Raw genomic sequence first — 20,373 nt, forward strand, 5'->3', positions numbered from 1 at the left:
TGCTAGATGTAAACCCTTTGATTTATGTAATCATTTACTCAAACCCAACATGATTGTTTAGCTCTTTCTCTTCTCATGGTTCTTTTAGCTGAAAATGTAGTTGAATGGAATAGTGGTTTTAAAGGCCACTTAAAAAAAAACCCCAACAAATGAACAACAAAACTAAACACAAAACAAAACATAACAGCTTTCAATTAGTAAAACCAGGTTACGTATGCAGAGGTTTAATGTAAAATCACTGTTCAAGGAGTTTCTTAAAGTTACTATCTCTGCTCTATCTATATAAGACTTAAAATTCCTGTGGCAGGTGAAATCTGACCTTGTTTGAATTTTACACATTTATCTTTAGGGAACTAAAAAGAAAAGTTCAATATTTATGGAAGCTGGAACCCACTGAAACACACTGAAGTCAGGGAGTACCAAGCCATCTGTTGTGGGTAGGAAGAATATCCTTGCAGCTGGCAGGCTCTGAAAATGTTGCATGAACAGTCATGAAAGGCCTAAAACAGCAGGAGCGTGTCCAGTGATCTGATTAGCAAGATGCAGAATGCTCTTCTGTGGGAGATAGCTCAACTGGGTCCAGCACTGAACTAGTCTTATGTGTCTTTGTCAACGACTTCCCAGTTCTGTGCAAAGATGAGAGGTCAGGGTGGGCACAGTTTCATAAATGAAGTATTCAGATGTTTTTACATGTCCTCTGATACTTGGTTTCTGCAATAATCTTTACTTTTAGGACTTTACTGTTATTACTATTATTATTCCTTCAGTCCAACTTAGCTTTTCTTCTCCTTCATCTGTCTGCTTTCACTCACATAATAATGTCACGTCAGAGGACAACAGGACAACAGTTTATAAAAAACAAAACAAAACAAAACAAATAAACAACCCCCTCAAAAAAAAAAAAAACAAACCAACCCAAACCCCAAAGCAAAACCCTCAAACAAACAAAAAAGGAAAAAAAAACAAAACCCAAAAAACCCACAAAACACAAAACCCCAGGCTGAGCCTTTTTTTATGATCTATATTATTTACCCCCTTGCATCGTTTAACATCTAACATCTCCAAAATCTTCATGTTCAGGAAGAGAAAAATTTTGACTAGCAGTATTTGAAATCTTAAAATATTTGATAGTCTAAAATAGGGTGGTAGCCGCCTATCTTTTGGAAGATCTGAAACAATACTTTCAGGAAGGGACACAATCAGTCAATAGGCATAGCAACAAGCATATTTCACTAGCTTGTTCAGCTGTTACATTTCCAAGTGAGGCAAAGCTTTGACTTAGACTTGTTTTCTGTAAATGGAAAGATAATGGTATCTTTAATGCTAGTGAGGAGATTCAGGAGACAATTCTTTATGTTTGGAGAGTATGCAGGGGTGCCACAACCTCTTCTTTGCAATGAGGCAATTTTCTGAGCAACCAAAAATCCGACATATCTCCTGTGAAACAGAACACCATTAACACTATAACCTCCTCTCCCATCTTCCACCACTTCCTTAGAGCCTTGAAGTGTTGTAATAAATCTGCATTGTTTGTCAAAACAGTTTGTTGTTTGGGCATAGAGTATCCGATCTGCTCAGTAATTGGAGTGTAGGCTCTTTGATCAGCTTCCTGAGTCTGTCTTACTTTGTCACAAAAGTTTGCACTTAGTGAGTATTCAAGCCATCAGTACATGAAATGTTTTGGAACCCTACTTGACATTTCTTCAGGAATGTGGAACAATACTATCTCAATATTTAAAATGAACAAAAGCTTGGCACACGAATAGCTACAAGTGTCATATGAATCTTTTCTGGAGAAAAACTGTTTTTTCAGTTAGTAATTTATAGCCACTTTTTGTTTTACTATTTTACATAACTTTTCTCAAAACTTCTAAGATTGATTTTTTATTCTTTTTAATAGCTTATTTCCTCTCATTGTCCTCTGAAACACGATCCTCTTCTGCAACTTTAAGGACCAATGTTTTCCTTCCAACTAATGAAGAACATTTTTGCCAGGTATTTCAATGCATAGTCCTTTAATGTCATTGTTTGTCACAGTTCTTCACTAGGATAATTGAACCTTTTTTGTCCTAGGTTACATTTCATTACTGGATCAGCCAAATGAATGGAACATTGATGGTGGGGCTTCAGAAGCACTCTGACGATACTATTACAAATATCTGGCAAGTTTCGGGAGAACTGCAAAATCAGTGGAAAGCAAATACCATCACAATCAATAGCACTGAAAAGTATGAGGTTGGTAAATTGAGATCACTGTAAATTGCACTTGTTAGATGGTTTCTAAATCATGGAGCTTCTAATAATTCAAACCTAAATATTTGTAAATGGAGTGCATTGTCATGAGGTAAAAGGGAAGTAAGCCATTTGGGAGTTCATAGTTGCCATTAACAAATACTGCTGCTTCTTTTCTCTTGGTGTGGTAAAACTAATTACAAACCTTGCTTAAACTGTGCATGCATACTAAATAATCTGTCTCTCTGCACCGTAAACTATCTACTTGCCAATAGAGGTGATATACTTGGGGTCCCTACTTTCAATACAGTATTCCCTTAGATGAGATCTAACTGTACCAATAAATTCAAGATTCAATTTAGGAAGGAAATACCATTCTACACTGTAACATACTGTTCACATCTCACACATGTGACATGCTTCAGATGACAAATGCTTCACTTTATCTACTCATCGTAGCTTTGAACCTTGATCAGGGAACACATCCATTTGATTTTATTTCACTTAAAGCTGCTGGAAAGCCATGCAAGTGTCACAGTCTGCTTACTTCTATGTTTTTACATGTGCTTTTACATAAAACATTAGCATAATAAATGTAACTTAGGGCTATAATATTGCGGATGATGTATACTCGCTATTACGCATAACACTGGAGAGAAATTGGGGAGGAGAGAAGAAAATCAGAGGCATTTCCTCCTATAGAAGTTATTGTGAAAAGCACACAAACCTGAAGGCATGAGAACACAACCTCATTCAATAAACATGTGAGTAACATAAATTCTTGACTTGCAAAGGTAATGTTGGTCCACAGCATCCAACAAGATCTGGATTTTTGAAGTAATATTTGCCTGTTCAACCTTGATTGAAAGTGTTTGTCATGAAATGCCTGTACCTAACTCAATACAAGTATTGATATCACTACTTGTCAATAACTTGCCTCTGCCTGATATGAATGTATGTATAGCAATCTGAGATTGTATTGGAATGGGTTACTTCTAGATCTATTTTTTCATCCTTCATGTTTAGAAAATTGAGAGAGTCTAGGAATGGTTAATATAATATGGTATTGTCTTCCACGAAATTGCTGGATCAAATTCTAATTGTATTATTGCTTTCAAACCTTGTTGTCCTTTGGCCTGTATAAAGTGAGCTGATGGGTACAGTCCAGCTTTAAAGAGGCATGTGTCAAACTTACTGCAGTAATCATTACAATTGGCCAAAGAAATGTAGCTGGGCACCTTCTGAAACCTAGAACCTGAAGCTGAGCAGGCTTTCTTTGGCTGCTCGTTTTTCCTTCAGGGACAACTTGCAAGATGCTGTTCATACAAGTGAATGCACTTTACTTGCCCTTTTGCACTTGTTCTTTTAATATGACAAGATCTTTAGCCCACTGGGCTACCTGTGGCATTTTTCAAGATAACATTTTGATGATTAATGTTTGCATGGAAGAAAATGAATAGGAAAAAAAAGTGTTTTCAGGAGTAGACATTTTGAGATAGGGTGCTTGAATACTTTTGTCAGTTTTGCAAGCACAGTTGAAGGGAGATTTTAATTAAAATCAACCTCTGCTGCTTATTTTCTTCGCTGATTTTGATGTTGCCGATTTAATACTTCTGTCTCCCTACTTAAGAAAAAAAAAGAGGTCTTGATTATCTACATGAGAGAGGGTATTTAGTTTTGGCTTTCAAAAATCTCCATGTGTAGAGAATTCTGAAATGCAAAGATTACCACTGTTTTAATTACTCAATACATGGCAAGCTCAGTATATCTGATTTGGCTGGGTTTTGGAGAACTGTGGTTGGCCAGTCTCCTTCACCATCACTGCAGAAAAATTGTGGTACTTTCTGCATTCACAAATATAGATTGAAATCTGCCCTCAAGATAGCAATATGAAATATTTGTGACTTTTTGTATATAGAAGACTTTGTTAGGGAAAAAGAAATAGCTGTTGTAACATTACAGCAGAATAACAGTTGACTACTCCTTGTGGTTTGTTTCATCAAAACCTTGATGAAAGGCCTCTGACTAATGGTGCTTGCTGCTCTGACTTGGTTCAGGTCTCTGATCAATTCTGCAAATCACCAGAAAAGGCTCATATTTCCAGTCTTTGGTGGAATAATGGCTTGATAAAACACAATCTCTTGTGTTAACTGCAGGATTTTTTTCTTTGATTTTAATTCATTATTGCTGTTTACAGATCTTTCCTGTTAAATGCTATTTCACACTTGAGTTGGATGATTAGACTATGTATCTGTGCTGACAAGTTAGAATGGTAATCCTACAGAATTGCTGAGTGATTTCAGTTCTCATATTTCTATCAGACTATGGACTAGACTGGCATATCTTGGAAGGCTGTCTTTTCTCTTGTCTGTGGCACTGATGAAAGCCATTTCTTGTTGATTTGCTGTTCATCTCTGCAGGTTATCTTTTGGGGGATGGTGGAGACCCAGCGACAAGATGAAACTGTTGCCATTGATGATATCACTTTCAGTGAAGGCTGCTCTCTGGAGTGTGGTAAGAATACCTGGTTTTCAGAATTCAGATCATTTTGTCTTTCACTTGCATTAGAAGAGAAAATACAAAGTAAAACCTTTTGGCATTCAAAGGTTTTCTTAACTCTGTTTTTATCTGGGTCATTTTCTTTCCCCTAAACAATCATCTGTCTTATTGCATCTAAACACAAATTATGACAATAAATGCCTTAAGAAATCTGGTACAGTATAAATGTAAATTCCCGCAGCAAGGAGAGCTCCAAGGCCTAAGTGGGCAAAAGAGATCTGCTGGTTTTGGCCAACTTATGTTCAGCCAGCTAAGGAAAAGTTTTGGGACTGACTTTAGGGAGATTCCCAACAAATTTGTACCTATCTTTTAAAATGTGTGAGAGTCCTGGTCTTCAGCTATGAGGTGGGTAGTGTGGTTATTTTGTTCTGCTCTACTGTTTCAAGATCTGTAATGCCAGACTAGTCAGCTCGGCAGCCAGACCATCTCTGTGTGTAGGGGTTCTCTCGCAAAACATTTCCTATTTATCTTTTCAACCCAGTGTGTTTTCATGGGAAAGGAATGCTACCTATCCCAGCATAAACTAGATTGCTTGCTTCTCTGCATTACACAAGGAGATTGCACTGTGGCACCCATCCTCAGGTGCATCCAGTCCTGTTTCAAAGTGACTCTTTTGTTTTCCTGCTTTGAAGTCCTACCACAGGCACTGCGGGCTCAGTCTTAAATTTAGCTTGAGGTATGTAATGCAGTGTTTGATACACATCAGGCTATGTGTACATGATTCATTTTTGTGTGTTGTGGTCTAAAATAAAGCTCTCCAGGTTTCCCAGTAGGAGAAACTGTTGGTAGTAGAGGCACTTTTGAACTTAATGTTGTAGGCAGATGACAGTAAGAGCAAACCTTAGTGTAATGATTCAGGCAGGCATACATATTTATTTCAAAGGGAATATATACTGGGGAACTGAAGTTTCAGGTAACTAAACTTGGTCATGTAAGTTTCTCCAATCAAAGTATCAACTTTCTTTCAGTGGAGAAATATAGAAGCAAATGTTTTATACCTATTTTCATGAAAACGCCTACCTTGATTTTCTACTTTGGAGATGTTTTCTGGCAGTACTACTTAAATGAGCAAGGATGCTAATTTAAAACTTTGGGCATATTTGTCTATGAGCAAGTATAAGTTTGCAATATGCCTCCTTTGAGAAAATTATTCCAGCAACCTGTATAATTGCTTAAGCAGTTCCTGCAGGAGTATAAAAATCCCTCTGTGCAAAATGTACAGGGTTTTTCTCACAAAGTGTTTTTAAAGCAAACAAAAAATGGGGAACAAAATCAGCTAAAAGGCTGAAAGAGCTGGGGGAAAAAAAAATGGGGGGAAAAATTGAAACAGAAACTAGGTGTACTTATGAGAACTTACAAATCTAGGTGTTAATCTTCTCATCATGGCAGCTGTTGAACTACTGCCTGTATTGTGACATACAGACTTAGCTGCTGCACTGTTAGAAAGAAGTTCTTTACTGTGAGGGTGGGGAGACACTGCAACAGGTTGCCCTGAGAAGTTTTGGATCCCCCAGCCCTGGAGCTGGTTCCTTCCAACCCAGACTGTTCTATGATCGTTAAGTACCTCAGGTATATTCTAATAAGAACCAGTTCTTATCCTGTTCCTCCCTATAGGGAAAAGTCAGCTTCATTAGGGGACATCTAAATTGTTCACAGTAGCCAAAAACAGGGTCAAAGGATCTTAATTTTATGCCTGAAAGAGGAAGTTCACTGATTTTTTTTTTCAATAATTAAAACAAAAGGTCAGATTAATGGTCGCTTGAATTTGAAATCTTGTCTAGTCCTTATGTGATGTATGTATAAGAAGACTTTAAATGAAGATCACGTTAATTGCATAGACTTTGTAGTTAAAATTTGCATTTTTAATGTACCCTTCATTTACCCAGTATAAATGCATGTAAGAAATGACCTGCGCATTTGTATTCATTAGTATGACTGCTTTGGTTTTAGGTCACGAGTAAAACAGCTGAAGTATTTTTGCTTTCAGGACTTTCTTGATACAAATTGTGGTGGCTAAATATAACTGTAATTTTGTTAAGTTTTAAGTTATTTCTTCGCATTTATCCCTTCCTTGTCTCCTAAACTGCCAGCCTTCAGTGTCTTGTCCAGTTTTGCTAGACAGTAAACTTTATCTGTTAAAAAACTACCCAACAAACTAAAACCTTATCTTCAGTATAGCAATTGAAGATACTCTACAGTTTTTAATTTTCCCAACAGCTGTCAAATTGTTTCATTTATCACTCAAAACCACCACAGCTTTTTATTAAATAAGAATACTGTATCTGTCAAATAGAAAATATTCAAGGTATGCTCTAAACCATATGTAACACAAAATATCCTTTAATTATACCCTTAGTAGACCTATTCAAAGGCTTGATAGTCTTATTCAAGTGTCTGATTGCCCTGCAGAACTCCCTCTTGACTTCTGATTAATTATATATGTGAAGAGCCTCACTGCTTCTTGTTCTGATCTTGCCATAAGGGTGAAAGCAGAGATCCCCAAGTCATGAGAGTGGAATGCTAGCAGGGGGAATGAGGTTTTTTGTCCTCCTTAAGTGACTTGTAACAAAAAATGGTATGCATTCTCTGCAAAGTTGCTTTATTTATTTATTTATTTATTTTAACTAGAGTGATCATACATGTATTACTTGCAATGTATAAATTTTGACAAAAGTCCAGTATAAAGATTCAACTGAAAAAAAAACTGAAATGTAATTCTGTAGTTAATTGTAATTATGCAAAGATGTAGCCTTTAATATCACAGGTGCAGAACCAAAATACTAATCTTACTGTTGTCTGACATGCTGTAGAATTAAGAGCTGGAAAATGGGAATTTTGTCCCAAGAGACTGAGATATTGACAAAACAAACAAACAAACAACATCAAAAATATTTACAATTATATTAGGAAACTCATAATAAACCAAAATGTTTTGTTTCAATAATTAAAAAGCATTAAAAGAGCTTTATTCCTTCTGAGTGTATTGGTATTTTCAGATGCTGACAAAATCTGTCCTTTTCTAGACTGTTTTAGAATTTATAATTTTTCATGGGAAATAAGGTTTTCTCAAGCTCTTCTCACTTAATACACACAGTTTGGAAAGAAGTGCACATGTTCACGCAACACTGGAGAAAGGAATAAAGGAGAGGTTAGTAGCATCAGCTACAGGACATTTCACTGAGATGTTAGTTACGTGAATAACGCAGTAACTCTGAGATGCAGTAAGCAGTAATGTTTGTATATATTGATACCAAATTTTCAGTTAGGAATCTCCATATTTTCTGAGATACCTTCAATGATATTTATTTTTTTTATAACCAGAAGATTGCCTTTTCCCTGCAATAATATTAGGAAACAGAATTTCCATTATCACAGAGCAATGGGCTTGAACACTTCCAGGGATGGGGTATCCAGAACTTGTCTGGGCAGCCTGTGCCAGTGGCTCACCACACTCTCAATAAAAAAAAAAAAAAATAAAAAAAAAATAATCTTCATATGCAATCTAAATATATCTTCTTTCAATTTAAACTCATTGTCTCTTGTCCTGTCACTATAGACCTTGATAAAAAGTCTATCTTTCTTACAGGCCCCCTTTAAGTAATTGAAAAGCCACATCTCCCTGGAGCCTTTTCCAGGCTGAACAACCCCAACTCTCTCAGCTTTTCTTCAAGGGGAGGTGCTCCAGCCATCTAATTTTTGTGGCTCTCCTCTAATGCACTCTAATAGGTCCACTTCTTTTCTTATGTTACCCAGAGGTGGATGTAGTATGTCAAGTGGGGTGTTAAGAGAGCAGGGTAGAGGTGAAGAACCTGTTGACTTCCTGGCTATACTTCTTTTGATGCAGCTAAGGATGTGATTGGCTTTTTGGGCTTCAAGTGCAACTTGCTGACGCATGTCCAATTTTTTAACCCACCTTCCCCAAGTCCTTCTCTGAAGGGCTGTTTTTGATCAGTTAGTAGTGGCGATTCCCTGACGCAGGTACAAGATTTTGAACTTGGCATTGTTGAACTTCATGAGGTTTATATGGGCCCAGTACTCAAGTCTGTCAAGGTCCATCTGGATGCCATCTCTTCCCTCTAGCATATCAACTGTACCACTCAGCTTGGTGTAATCTGCAGACTTCCTGAGGCTACACTCAATTCTACTATCTATGTATAATGAAGATATTTAATAGTGTTCCTCAAGGGTCCCCATATGGACCCTGGGGAATACCACTCATTAATGGTTTCCAAATAGATGTTCAGCGATTTACTGTAACAGTTTAGACCATTGGATGAACATCCATCCAATTCCTTATCCATATCTCTAATTGGAAGTAAGAATGTTGAGGGAGACTGTATCAGAGACCTTCTAGAAGTTCAGTTAGATGACATCCATACCTTTTCTGTTGTCCACTGATGCAGTGACTCCATTGTAGAAGGTCAATAGATTAGACAGGTATGATTTGCCTTTAAAAAGTTCTTGAAAATATCTGGTGATGTATTCTGAAACCTTTTGGTTCTGGAAAGAAGCATTCTGTTGCAAATATTATGTAGATGATGCTGAGTTTAACCTCTCAGAAGTGATTTTTCTGTAGCTATCATCTAGAAAAGTAAACAGGTATTTCTTGTTATTACATGTAATTTTTATGTTTCCTGGCAACTATCTCCATGGAAGTGAATTCATGAAGGTTGCATAGACTGGCTGACATAAATAACATTCTCTTGCTCTGAAAGAATCATCCTTCTTTAAGGAATGATTATTTTTTAAAATAATATCATTAATGATGGCAACCTGAAATACAAGACAGCACTCAGTGATGGTTTTGAAGTAGCTAGAGACAGAAATGTTGTCAATTAGTTTAATAAGCAAACGTTTGTAATAGGAAGTAGTCTCATAGATAATGACTTCTTAAGAAGTGATTGTCTTTTAGCACTGCAGACTTCCAGTTTTAAGCTCAGTGTATGTGAATGGCATTCAGATCAGCTGGCTGAGCCTGCTGTGTGGGCACAACTGCAAGCTGGGCACAAGATTTTCTCCTGTTCCTTCCCGAAAGATTGGAGCAACAATACTGAAGGTGAGAAATTTATGTTAATGCACAATTACTAGCTGTAGTGAAGGATATGGTGCTTTTTCAGATAAGATGGTGACCCAATATAGAAACAGAACAAAACCATGAAATGTAATTGTATGTATTTTGTACTTAAATTATGCTTTGCTTTGACCACAGTAAGGGCACTGTGAACACGTGCTGGTAAAACATGAAAGATTTGAACTAAGAATCCCCATATAAATCCCAACTACTACTTGATTTATTCTCCAGTTAATTCTTTGTATGAGAACTAAATTAAATTAAAGTGAAATTAAATCAAATCCATCTGAGCTTTTGGCTTTGGCACTTGGCAGTTTTACTTGTGTAGTAGTAGTAGAATATTTGAGCATCCAGTCAGAAATTTCACTTTAAAATTTTAATTTGGGAAGATGAGGAGAAACATTTGACATACAAAATAGTTTATTACTCCTAAAAACAATAAAATTAGTCCAGTTACAATTTTCAGAAGTAAAGAGCAGCTCTTGGTTTTGAAGTCATTGGGTACTGCTTGTCTATAGGTTCATAAGAGACTTTTTTATCCATTAAGCTTTCAAAAACCTAAGTGTTGTAATGTTAAATGGAATCTCCTTGCCAGCTAAGTGTTTGGCTTATCTACTGAGACTGCCTTTGAAGGGGTTAAGTAGCACTAGTTGTAATAGTATAATTTGTGATGTAGTGTTGAAGAATTGACAGCAAGGCGATTACTGCCTGAACTTTGAGCCCACAGAAGTGGAGTACATGTCATTGACAGCAGGACAATGAATGCTTAGATATTGTTTTCATTTTAGAAAGACTTTTAAAATACATTTTAGTATACATTTCAACATACTGTAATAAGCCAAATTATAATGAAATAACAGGAAAGGTGATTGAGTATATACACTCAAGATGAATTTTTGCATGTTAACATTTATGTACAGCAAAGAGCATATAGACTGGTAAATAGATTTATTTTTTCTCTCATCTTAAAACAAAACAAAAAAAAGACACATCACCTTTCAATTTCCACTGGGATATCTAACAAAAATGGAACTTCTCATTTGATGCCTCCCTGAAGCATGTTGTATCAATGTCATACCTTAAAATCATATCTCAAGGACTAGTAATGAGTATAGATTGTCATAAAAGGACAGGAAAGATACTGAAATTTTGTAAGTGGCTTTTACAGGACCAGGTCACAAGCAATGTCTGTTGAAATAGACCACATTTTAAAGTATCTGTTGTATTGGTGCTTGGGCATTAAATACGCACTGTTAGCTGAGTAAGCTGAACACATAATGCAAACAACTGCTTGGGAACATTCCCTGTGTTTCTGTGTCATAAAGGAAAAAAAGATAATGTGAGAAGATGTAAGTGTCAAAACAACACATGGAATTTAATCATTAACATTCGAATGTACTGCAAAAATCTGAACTATGATTGCTCATCTCTAAATATAGTCAGTATTTCTATACATGCAGATTTGTTGAGGCATAACTGAAGAAGCTGAATATTAAGTAAATTATAAAAATTAAAGAAATGGTATGCAAACTGAAAAAAATGCCATGCTTGGGGGTTCAAACTTACAATGCAAATAGAGCTTGATAAAGGTTTAGTTTCTGATTTTGATCAAACCTTTCATTACTATAAATAGAAGACAGGTAAGAAACTAAATTATAAAGCTGAGGTCTAGACAACTATATTTATAAAGAAAGGATTGCTTATAGGCTTTGCATAATCTTCTTTTCCTAGTATTCTTAAATTTAATAAATACTTTCTGTTCTCGGCGATCTTTGTTATTTTATTGCTTTTCTCCAGTGTTGTATTATAGGAACTTCCTCTATAACTTTACTTTCTAACTTCTCTAGTGTCAAAAGTTTTTACAGAGGTTTTATATTCCTCTGCAATACTGTTCATAAAATATTTTGCTGTTGCTCTTTTCTTAATTGATGTTTCCAGCATGCTGTATAATTTCCATAGTTCATTCTTAAATTGGATTAATCTGGTTTCTTAGATCTGGGGTAACAGTTCTTTAATGAGAAACTAATGAAACCAAAGTTCTGCATAATAAAAAGAAAGATTATGAGATGCAAAAATAAATCCAAGGAAGTGCCATGCTTTTAAACCCAACATTTCAGATAACTAATGGTAAAAATCTCTCTTTTAACTTGAAAACCCAGACAAATCGTTAATTATGTGATCTTATTACATTACTCTTTTTCCCTCCTTCCCCAATCTGTCTTCTCCCACCCAGCATTTCATCCATGACTTCTGAGTTCATGAAAATTCACCTTTGAAGAGTAAAAATAGTGGCAGTTCAGATTTGACCTCTTCCTTCCTCAGGATGGTTAAGCGGGAAAGTTGTAGAGGATTGGTTCAGAGACTGAACAGCTCTCAGCTGGGGTAGAAAACTTGACAGAAAAGGAGAAGTCTCACTTTTAACTGATGCCTCAGTTGTTACTGTAAAACTAGTAGCATAGATACAAAGTTGTGTAGTTTATGAAATAAAAAACATGGATTAAAGCAGAAGGACTTTCAAAATATGTGAGTCAGAAAATTATTAAGATGGAGCCAATCAGAAAAATACTTACAGGCTTTGAGACAGCCATGAATTTATTGGTTTTTCTGGGATTACTGTTCTACTTATAAAAACGTGGGGAAGTTTGGCACTTCAGTGAATGAAGGAAGTAGTGAAAATTCAAGTGAAAAGGTCATAAAAAAGATCAGAGCATAAACACAGTAATATGCTATGCATTGTACTGGACTGAGGGAAATTCATGCCTTAGAGAAGAGCTGAAAAGTTTTGTAAAAAAATTCCTAATACAGTTAACATTTAGAAATTTAAAAAAAATCCTCTGGAAGAGGGGAAATAACTACTTTAGCATAGTTCATTGCCTGTCCAGTTAAATTGGTGTGATTTTACTTTTACAGGCTATGGACATGAGGGGGGGAAAAAAACAATAATAAGCCCTCCAGTATTTTTAGGACAGGAGTTTCTGAGGCTTACTCTTAGAAATGAAGACACTAATTTTTCTCAGAAGCATTCGTAACACTTGCAGAAAACATATTCCTTGAAGAACTGCCAGTATCCCTTGTGGATACACTGTCATTCTGGATATTTCATAGAAATTTTATCTAGTGCTATTCATTTGCTCTCTTGTCTGAAAACGATGTTGACTCCCTTTTGCTCTGTTTTTAAAAATTCAGGAATTTAAACTGAGAGAGGGAAAAGAATGTTAATTACTGTTAGGCTCTTGAAAAAAAAGGTCAGTTTTATAATGGCAACAAAGGATTCTGAAACTAGACAAAGAACCTCCAGTGTAAATTTTAGTGTTGATGCACATTTCTCTTCTGCATAAGGCAGTAGTAACAGAAAGGTAGATGCCTCGTTGATCTCTGTCAAACAGAATGATGGCTTAAATCTATAATGTTCCTTTATATCCATGTTAGCAGTTGTGGCATGAAATTATAAACCTAATTCCAAAGAAATGGAATGTGTGAGGTGTCCCTGCCCATGGCAGGGGGTTGGAACTAGGTGACCTTAAGGTCCTTTCCAACCCTAAATATTCTATGATTCTATAAAATTGTAACCACATATTTCACTGTAAAACATTGCATAACAAAGATTAAACTGACAGTAAAAGAAGAATGTGGTCCCTTATAAAATATTTTCTTTGTGAAATGACACTTTCTCCATTAACCTTGAGATAAACTGCAACATCTGCATTAGAGAAGTTGCATTTAGTGACAGGAACACAGAAACAGCACACTCAAGACCTTTAATCGGTCCTTGTTTATTAATTTAATAGCTGCTTCAGAAGGTAGCAAAATATTCAGTGACTCAGGGGTGGGGAGAAAAACATGATATGATATTTGGTAAAAACTATTTAGCCTTTTTATTTCTGACAAATTAAAGACACTCTTGAAAGGATGCAGTACTCTTTCAGATCTCTGTAAGGGTGCTTTTACAAGGGGCAGTAGGTCAAGAAGAGCAGAAATTGCTTTTCTGCTTCAGATAGAAAGACAATACGTTCTCAACATTTTGTTGAGGAAATTCTGGCTGAGAAGTAAAGACCTTGATTACAAGGTGTAGATGCTCCTGCCACCTGTAGCAGTAAAGCAAAATACACACTCTTGCCCGCCCCCCCCCCCCCTTTATTTTATGAAGAGTCTACAGAAATATTACTGTAAAAAGCACTTTCAAGCATACTTTCTGGAAAACATAGTGCAAGAAGGAAGAAAGCCTGGTTTCTAAATATATTTGTGGTTAGGTATTGAATGGTTATAAATGTAAGGAGGCTGAATGTGGACTCCTTACGGTTTTAATGTGCAAAGTAATAATTTCATGATACTACCAACTGATGCAATTCTTGGTTGCTGGGGCTTTCTGTGAGTCGAAAATATATATGTCTTGTCCTGTAGGTGTTTCCTATTACCATCAAAGTCACATTGTCAGCATGATAATCAGATTCCACCATTATCAGGTTGGGTCCATGGTTCAATTGCAAGAACTCAGTCCTTATTTTCATTGATTAATGGGAGGGTGCATGTGGGGGGAAGATTTGTAAAAAACAAAACAAAAGCCAAAAAAAAACCAAAACAGCAACAACAAAAAAAAAACCCACCCAAAACCAAAAACCACTACCTAAAAAAACCCTGCCTTGTTTTTTGTTTTTTGTTGTTTTTTTTTTTTTCTGTTAAATATTTTTCAGGATATTTTGAGTGTTCGGAAGCTAATGGCAAGATATTATACAAAAGCACTTATCTTAACAGCTCCATGTGTCACTGCTTCAGTAAGAATTGCCATTTTCAGTTTCATTACTCCATGGCAGATAACAGTGTTCTCAAGGCAGTACTGTTTACTAATCAGGTAAGACGACTCATGCATGCATTTTCAAAGAATAAATATACAGCAGCCCAGGTGTTACCAGCCAAAATACAAGAAAATATGCCTTCTAGCTTGTGCCTGCCCCCTGAGTTAAGTTTGTCCAAAACAATAACTTAGTATGATTCCATTCATCTATGAAATTATAAAACCTGGGTATTTGCCATCTCAGCTATTAACTAATTTGATGAGTGAGTGTTCTGCAATAACACTTCAAGGACAAACCCCAGCTATTAGAGAAATTAAATAATTTGGGGATTTCAAAGGGTAAAAAGAAAAAATCTATAGTAAGCTTTTCTAGCCCTCTTCCCATTCTGGGAATGGGAAAATAAGTGCTTTTCCCTATGGAGACAAATCAAAAAGGAAAGTTGCTGTCTCAGGATGTGTGGAAAGTTCTTGTTTAGCCACCAGATTTGCTTTACTCAAGTTTTAGAGCAATAATTTTCCTATTTTTCTGCCCATTAGTAGATAAAATGGCCATGTCAAACTGAAACACAAATGTCAGTTGAGCAGTGATTACCTTTTCCATCTTTCTTACTTCCCTTGCCTTGTGGAGACTTTCTGCTGTTAGAATGTTCCCTTTTGAAAGTATTGTTTAATATGAATGTTATTGTACCACTACTTAATGAAAGTAAGAAAAATACAGCTGGTCTTATTAAGTTAATGGATCTCATATCTTGATGCTGATGTTGAATTATTATCACCCAGCAATACAAGTATTTAAAAAGACTGATCCACTTCATTCACAAAGATAAGATGCAAACAAACCTGAAGTGTAATACTACCATGCATTTAAATATGGGAACAGGTAATGGAAATGCTTTATTTTTTTCCTACTGTGTCTTCAGCTATTCATAAAAACTCCAGGCTCTTGATTTTTTTTTTTTTTTTTCATTTATGAAAGGGAATAGTTGTATTTTTCTATGACCCATTACTCTATCAGGGAATTGTAACATAATCAGTGCTCTGGTCAGAGTGCATGGAGATTTGTGCCATAGTACTTGCCAATAAATTACCCGATGTGACACCCATGGCAACCTTGAGACAGAGTAGGAATACTGATCTCAATGGTTTACCTAAGTAGCATCAATGGACTTGATTTAAGAGTGTTCTTTCCCTGAAAATAGAGGTAAATAAGTGAGCCAAAACCATGAGAAGAGCAGCATTTGAATTCCTATAGAACTGGGAGCACAAATTGAATCAATTTATAAACAGATACTTACATATACATTAGAAGAACATTTTTTGGCAGTTATGACATCAGTTTAGTCAGCTGTGTTTCCACACCTTCTTTTAGCCCTTTGATGTTTTAGTTATTGAATTTCTTCTTTAGTCTGGAGTGTATTTATTGCACATAGACTTATTTAAAGCTGATATGAATTAACATACTGCAAAATTTGCAAGAAAAACATTCAGGAACATAAGCTTATGCTGCTAGCTTCAAAATCAAAACCCTTCTGCCCCTGGAAGACAAGAGAGCTACTCTTGTGGAGGCTGCCATTCAAAATAACCTCTCAGTTATATGGCCCCGTACCATGCGTTCTCTGTACCCCCTTTATTATTTTTATTGGTCAGAACTTCTTATCTCCAAATAACTCTTGCTACGTCCAGCCACCAACAGGCCTGACAGAGAGACTGGATTACATTTAGCGTACAGTTTCAGTCCTGTTTTTTGAGGACAAGCAACCCAATTGTTCCAAATGTATCCCTAGCCTTCCTCACCTTTTCAACAGAGAGGTCAAAGATTAAGTGAACCTATTTTCTAATACAGATATTAAGACATCAGTTGGAAGACAGGAAATTTAAATTGCTCTTGGGTGTGAAAAAGGATAGGGAAAATGGACTTTTTTTTCACCAACAGTAACCTGTTGTTGACCTGTGGTCCATGATAACCTGCAGCTTTTCCTGTTTCATTTCTGGCTTGGTAAAGTCACTCTTCATTCAATGCTACTGCATTTGATCATTTTTTTTTCTTTCCTATCTGTGATTCATGCATCTTTTAACTTTGTGTTATTGGTTTGAAACTTGTTCTTGTATAATGAAATCAATTTAAATTCTAATGATGTCCTTTGGGGTGCTTGTAATTCCTCCCAGTTTTGTGTTGTCCACATTTTTCTAAATATTATTTTTCATTCCATTATCCAAACAGTCAGCACTATAACTATGTCAGGCCTTGGAACAGACCTATGCAAAGCTGTTATAATTGTCTTTTATCAACATTTCCTCTTTTAAACAAGGTTGCACTCATATTTGTACACCAGTTTTAAAGTAATTCTGTTTGTACCAAATCCCCTCGATCTACTTAAAGAATGTCCCATGAGATTGTTAAAAGCCTTTATAAAGTACTTTCTACTTTGTCTGCTTACAATTATTAAAAAAAAAATTCATCAGAAGCATCTAATGTAGGTTTGTCACTTTCTAATTCTCTAGCTGCTTTCAAGATTATTTTTAGAAATCTGTCCCAGTGTCTTAGAGGTTGCTCAGCAGGTTTATAATTACATGGTCTGTATTTTTCCCTTAACTGTAATATACATCCTTTGGTCTCCCTTTCCTCTAGTATCCCACAGATTCTCCTCAGGTTCCAGGAGTTGTTGATAGGAAGATATTACTTATGTAGTAATTTTCTGATTCCCTTCCAGTTTCAGTACTTCTGGCTTATAAATATTTGTAATATCATTATTCTATTCCAGCCTGTGTTTGCATTTGCATTTGGCAATATTAGCTGTCTTAAGAACATGAAATATTAACTGTACTAGCTGTCTAATAATTTTCTGATAAATTTTAAACTTTTATGTAAAACTTGAAACAAAAAGATAATGTTGACTTCCCTCTGCCATTTGCCATTCATTACTTGGTCATTGTTCCCATTAAATAATGGACTCATAATTCATCCTTTTATTTTCTTAATCTTTACATGTTTTATGGCTTACATTAATTTTATGGAAATTAAACAGTAAAATATCATTTCAACTGATGTTTATATGTGCAAGCATATTTGTATCCTAACGCACTATTTCTGAAAGTGTTCAGCAGCACTTGCCAGAAGCATGCAAGTACATTTCTTTGCAGAAGTTAAAGGTAACCCATTAATCATTATGGGGGGAACAAATAAGCTTTTGTTCCAAATTATTTTCTGAAATGAGAAAAGCAGGGACAAAATGATGAATGCAGTTGAAAATATGTAAGAAATAATGATAAAAAAATGTTGTATTTTATAAATGGAGTTGGTAAGAAGAGATCACAATTCTCTTTCATCCTTCAAATCTGAGTAGCATTATCTCTCTCTCTCAAAAAAAAAAGAAGCCCAAAAGCAAACCAACAAACAAACAAACAAACAAAACCCCACCAAAACACCCCCCCCAAAAAACCCAAACCCAAAATACCCCCACAAACCCCCAATATAAACCACTGCAGGAAAAGAAAGAATTCTTGGCATTTAGCTTTACAAAAAACTGCTCATAGATGATAAATATATCACAAGGTGAATAGAGTGAAGGTATTTTGAGCAACTGCTCCCCTGCATTAACAATATAAATCTCAAGGGAAAGTACTGGAAAAACAGTACAGTCTACATTTTTAAAGAAGGTTAGTGACACAAGGGATGTGCTAGAAGCGTTAACCCATTTGTACTAAAGAGGCGGTAGAATCTGATAAGCAGGATGAATACTACAGAGAAAACATTGTGAGGAAAGGAAATAATGTTACTACTAGACCTGTATGAAATCAGAAGGTAATGTCTGTTGCATGGAACAATAATCAGTTTAAAAGTTGCTGCATCAGAGATGATTTACAGCTGTCAATGTAAAAAAAAACTGCCCTAGAAGGTTTGGATACTGGCACATGCACAGAAAATTCAAATTTACTGGGTCAAGCTGTTTTTATTAACATAAATTTGGGATCAAGAGTGTCATGGGGATGGGTATCTAAGCGATTAATTGAATGTGAACAAAATTGTAGTATCCAGATGCATCCAATCAAATAAAAAGCAAAGGCAGAGTGCTCCCCCAAGGTACACAAATGTGTTTGAAGGGTTTATATATGTACATGTGGGGGGAATACATTAACTAAAATATTTTTAAAAGCAGACACTTAGCCACAGGCTGTGGTTTTAACTTGCCATGTAGTATGGTTCTAAGTACATCACCTTTTTCTGTGTTTATGTGTGGGTATTGTAGGCTAATAATGCTAATACATTTTCTTTGCAAGTTGAATTATTTGGCTAAATGAAGCAAGTTTTAGGGTTAGGGTTAGGGTTAGGGTTAGTGTGCTTGGCTCTGCCTTGCAGTTTTCCAAAACTGACCTTTGAAAACAAATTCAACAGAGGTTTAGACTTTCAGCTTTGTTAATATGTTGTAACAGTTGAAACCTTGTTAGGAAAAGAGCAAAAATAATTGGCTACTCATCACAAATCATATCAGTGTTGTTCTGCTCATTCACATCTCTTGGACTATAAAGAATTAGAATTTTTCTTTTTATTTTTATGTTGCAAGACAGGAAAAAAGATAACTTGCCTTGTCTATACTAGTGATAATATTTCACATACCTAACATATCCCCTTTTATTCATCTCTTGTAAGGTAAAATATTTTTATACCTTCAATTTCTCTTCATACAAGAGATTTTCCATTTCTCTTATCCTGCTTTACAACTTTTTTTTCTGAACTGCTGCTAATTCTGTAATATCATTTGTGGAAAATGTAGACCCAATACTTTGCACAGCATCCTAAAAGGGGCCTCAATATTGATACTTGTAATGGTAAGTCTGTTTGCATGTGTAACCTATAATAATTTTTCATTGTACTGGCCTCAGCATCTTCCAGTTAGGACATGACCAGAAGCAGAATAAGCCTGAGCCGTTTTCGTTAGATTATGAAATCAAAAGGGCTCGGATTGCTTGGTAAAGGGAGCATTACCACATTTGGTACTCTCACTACTATGCTTAGGAGGTGGAGTGAAAATGGTGATTAAGGTAACTCAGAACACGACTAGGAATTGTTAGGTACTACTCTGCATGCTTTACAGATTTAAAAACGGGGGGGGTGGGGTGATTTTTAGCACAGTTAGTTAGGTAATTTTGACAGACCCTAAAAATTCAGTTCTAAGAAAACTAAATCTAATTACAACACAATATAAGCAGTTATTTATGAAAAAAAAATAATATAGAGAGCACCATGGAAACACATTGTTAAATTCAGCAATAACATGGCTTAATTTGCATATTAATTCACTTTAATTCTACTAAGACACCTCCTGATAATTGTGGTATTTGCATGTTTAATCACAGTAAACATATTTTGTTTCTTTTCTCTCTCATGGTGCTCAGTGCTAAGACTGCAAATGAATATGTGAAGCTCTAGTTCCTCACATATAAGAACTTTGTATACGTGGTTGTTTGGTTAGGAAAGGAAAAGATGGAGTTCAGGAAATGGCCTTGGTAATATATAGAGAAATAAAAATTAGCTTTATGACATTTTATTCTACATTTTACAGGAAGAACATATCTTGTGGGAAACCAGCACCGTGACTAAGAGGGAATGGGTCAAAGTAGATATACGTCTACCAACAGGGATAGAAAACTTAAAGGTATGAACGAAAAAGGCACACGTTCGATTTTTGAAGATGCTTTACTTTATTGTGTGTAAAGCTTC

General features: G+C 35.7%; 1 protein-coding gene across 1 annotated transcript in view; it reads left to right on the plus strand.

Annotated features, from left to right (window-relative positions):
• The window catches only part of MALRD1 (MAM and LDL receptor class A domain containing 1), a 247,062-nt gene that overhangs the window by 7,242 nt on the left and 219,447 nt on the right, over positions 1 to 20,373 (plus strand). Inside the window, exons 3-8 of the mRNA XM_057432747.1 lie at positions 1,901 to 1,995; positions 2,074 to 2,235; positions 4,653 to 4,746; positions 9,704 to 9,847; positions 14,554 to 14,711; positions 20,216 to 20,308. Coding sequence (XP_057288730.1) covers positions 1,901 to 1,995; positions 2,074 to 2,235; positions 4,653 to 4,746; positions 9,704 to 9,847; positions 14,554 to 14,711; positions 20,216 to 20,308 — 746 coding nt within the window. The remainder of the gene's footprint in view (positions 1 to 1,900; positions 1,996 to 2,073; positions 2,236 to 4,652; positions 4,747 to 9,703; positions 9,848 to 14,553; positions 14,712 to 20,215; positions 20,309 to 20,373) is intronic.

Source organism: Pezoporus wallicus, unplaced genomic scaffold, assembly GCF_028554395.1.
Source record: "Pezoporus wallicus isolate ANWC-B61680 ecotype Strahan unplaced genomic scaffold, APGP_CSIRO_Pwel_v1 scaffold_2584, whole genome shotgun sequence".
NCBI lineage: Eukaryota > Metazoa > Chordata > Aves > Psittaciformes > Psittacidae > Pezoporus > Pezoporus wallicus.